This window comes from Myotis davidii, unplaced genomic scaffold (assembly GCF_000327345.1).
Source record: "Myotis davidii unplaced genomic scaffold, ASM32734v1 scaffold609, whole genome shotgun sequence".
In the NCBI taxonomy this organism is placed as follows: Eukaryota; Metazoa; Chordata; class Mammalia; order Chiroptera; family Vespertilionidae; genus Myotis; species Myotis davidii.
The window spans coordinates 1,825,349-1,828,342 of record NW_006300164.1 but is presented as its reverse complement, the minus strand read 5'-3'; the positions used below and the strand labels follow the sequence as shown (position 1 = coordinate 1,828,342).

General features: G+C 68.9%; 1 protein-coding gene across 1 annotated transcript; it reads right to left on the bottom strand.

Moving 5' to 3' along the window:
• Window positions 1-4: 4 nt before the first annotated feature.
• FAM69B (family with sequence similarity 69 member B) lies at window positions 5-2,857 on the bottom strand (the record flags this gene model as incomplete). The annotated part of the gene is made up of 4 exons (XM_006776586.2): window positions 2,498-2,857; window positions 1,126-1,233; window positions 826-1,002; window positions 5-292 (listed from the first exon to the last, which is right to left on the bottom strand). Coding segments are annotated over exons 1-4 (744 nt in total), but the record flags the coding sequence as incomplete, so codon positions are not given.
• Between the last annotated feature and the right edge of the window lie 137 nt (window positions 2,858-2,994).

Sequence of the window (2,994 nt, the reverse complement as noted above, 5' to 3'; positions counted from 1 at the left end):
CGGGGGCCACCTGCTGCAGGTCGGCCATCCGGAAGTCGTACGTGGCCGTGTAGCCCACGTTGGCCAGCGTGGTCTCGCACATGTAGAAGGTCCCGTAGGCGCCGTGGAACAGCTCCTCCACGAACTCCAGCAGGCCGATGGCCACCTTGGCGCGCCAGGGCCACGGGGGCCCCAGCCACTGCTGCAGGGCCTGGTGCAGGGCGGGGGGCAGCAGCTTGTCCTGGTTGAAGTCGGCCAGGAGCAGGACCTGCCCCACCAGCGTGGGCAGCGCGGGCAGGTCTCCCAGGTTGGCCTGAAGTTTGGGGCCAAACAAAAGGGGGACAGTGGTTCAGAGCCAGGGTGTGGCTAGGGTGGCAGGACGCCGGCCTTGGTGTGGGTGCCAGGCCCTCAGGTGCCCCGGTGCTGGCCGGTGGGCTGCACCCAGGACCCAGCACATCCAACAGCTTAGAGGAGCCCAGCCTCCAACTGCCGCCTCCTGGAAGCCACCCTGACTGCCCACCCATCAGCATCTCTTGGAGCTGCTCTGAGAACTCCATCAGGGCTCAGGGGCTTGGGGGTGGGCACCTCAGCACGGAGGTGAGAGCCTGCTGGGCAGGGCCAGTCACTTCTCTTCTGCTCTCACCCGCCTCTCGTGCACACCAGCTCCCTGCTCTCCCTACTGACACCCTGGGGGCAGGGTGCTCCCTGCCTCGTGGGCGAGCCTGATGCTTGGAGCTGGGGCCCAGCCAGAAGCCTGACCCCCGGAAGGCCCCACCAGGCCTGCCTCCTGCCCTGTGCACACGTCCCTGGGCATGAACTGGACGCAGCCCCCCGAGAGCCGCTGACCTTGAGGAAGCTGAGGGTCATCTCGCGGAACTCGTTGATGGAGGTGCCCCGCGTGGGCTTGTCAAACAGCACCAGCTCCCGCCGGGGCGCCGCATCCGACCCCTCCTGGGCGCTCCGGCTCTCCTCAATGCCACACTTGATGGTCACCTCCTTGCCCTGCCAGAGCCCGCTGTACACCTGGGTGGGCGCAGGGGTCCCCATGTAGAAGTTCCCCTCCCGCTGCACCCAGGCCTCTGAGCCAGGCCCCAGACCGCGGGGAAGCCTCCCGGCCCGGCCCTGGCCTGGCTGCCCCGGGCTCACCTGCTGGCTGGGCACAGAGGACAGGCAGGTCCGCCACTCCACCCTGTGCAGCTGGCACAGGTCCTGGCACAGGGAGCCCGAGATGATGCCCTTGTGGTACTGGTCACACTAGAAGGAGGACACGCCGGGAAGTGGCCTGGGAGACGGGGCTCAGGGGCTCCAACACTGGCCGCCCCGAGCCCCCCCTTTACATGCTGTACCCCTGGGCGGTGGCCAAGGCCCTCATCACATCTGCTAGGGCCCCTGGCTCCTAGGCCACACACTCCTCAGAGGGCCCCGATGCTGAAGCCCGGAGCCAGGCGGCCTCCGGCCACACGCGGGCGCCCGCCCAGCCCACTGCGCTCTCCGCACTGAGCTCTCCGTCTGTCCCTGCACCATCCCTCCGCGGGCAGCCAGCCCGGGACAGACAGCACCCTCACCGCTGCCCAGGTGCCCGGTTAGAGCCCACAGCCGGCGGGCACGTGCCAGCTGGCTAGGCGATGCGGTCCGGCTGCCTCCCCCTCCCCCTGTCTGTCCCCTGCAGCCCATCCAACCTCCACCACGCATCAGCCAGAGGCACAGCGGGGAGGGTAGCTGCTGGGCAGGAACAGGGTGGGGGTGAGGGGGCCGAGCCGGCCCTTCCCTCTGCAGGGACCGGAGTGGATTCTGAGGTGCCCTCGGTTGCCATGGAGCCCAGGCCTGGCCAGCCAGGCCCGGAGGAGGCAGAGGCAAGGGAGCACAGCGCCACCCATGCAGGGAGGAGGGAGGACGGGACAACACCAGGCTGAGGCCTGGGCTCCATGTGAGGGCGTCGGCTGTGGCAGCCCCGACGGGGAAGGGAAAACAGAAAATCCAAAACCGCACCCTCCACCCCCAGGAGGGAGGCCCCACCCCAAGGGGTCTGCTCTGCAGCAAACCCCAGGGTGCCACCAGCGACCGTGGGCGGCGGGCTGCTCTGAGAGGCGCCACCGGGGCAGGCGGGCGTGCACAGAGGCCGTGGTGGGCGGTGTGTCCTAGAGGCCCGTTCCCGTCTGCAGTCTGGGTCGCGCTGGGGACTCGGAGAGCAGCTCCCCGTCACTGAGCCCAGGGCCTGCCCTCCGGGTGTGGCCTGGACGAGCTGTGGAGCCTCTGAGACGGCTGGGGGCCCTCAAGGTGACCAACATCTGCCCGTTCCCGTCTCCCTCCCAAACCTCTGGAGTCCGCCCATCTGTCCATCCCTGGCACCAGCCGTGCCCCCCCTGGGTGCCTGCAGGGGGCCCCCAGCCCTGCCCTCCTCCCACCAGCCCACCTCCTCCTCCGCCAGCCGGAGGGTCCCTCCTAAACCCCCTTCAGGGCCTCAGAGGACGGCGGGTCCCTGCCTGGCCCGCCCACGCTCAGCCCACGGGACACTTACAATGACCGCTTGGCACACGTGCCCGCGGCAGAGTTCTGTGTAGGACGAGTAGTTCACGTACGCCAGCCAGCTGCCCGCAAAGACGCCCAGCCAGACCAGAAAGACGTACTTGACCCTGAGGCCCGGGAGCCGGCCCTGCCGTGGGAGGGAACACGGGGGGAAGCGCCACATTTGGGAGAGTCACCCCCTCTCAGACCCCAGCCTTCCGTGGGCCCCCCAGCACCAGCACTGCACGGCCCAGGGGCGCTCAGGGGTCTCCCCCACCTTCCCACCCCTCGGCTCACACACTCGGAAGTGGGGGCAGGTGCCCAGGCTGTGACTGTAAATACATGGGCAGCCCGGCCAGCATGGCTCAGGGGTTGAACGTCGACCTGTGAACCTGGAGGTCACGGTTCGATTTCGGGTCAGGGCACAGGCCCGGGTGCGGTGCAGGCTCGATCCCCAGCAGGGGGCGTGCAGGAGGCAGGAAGGGAGAGGGAGAGATGGAAACACCAATG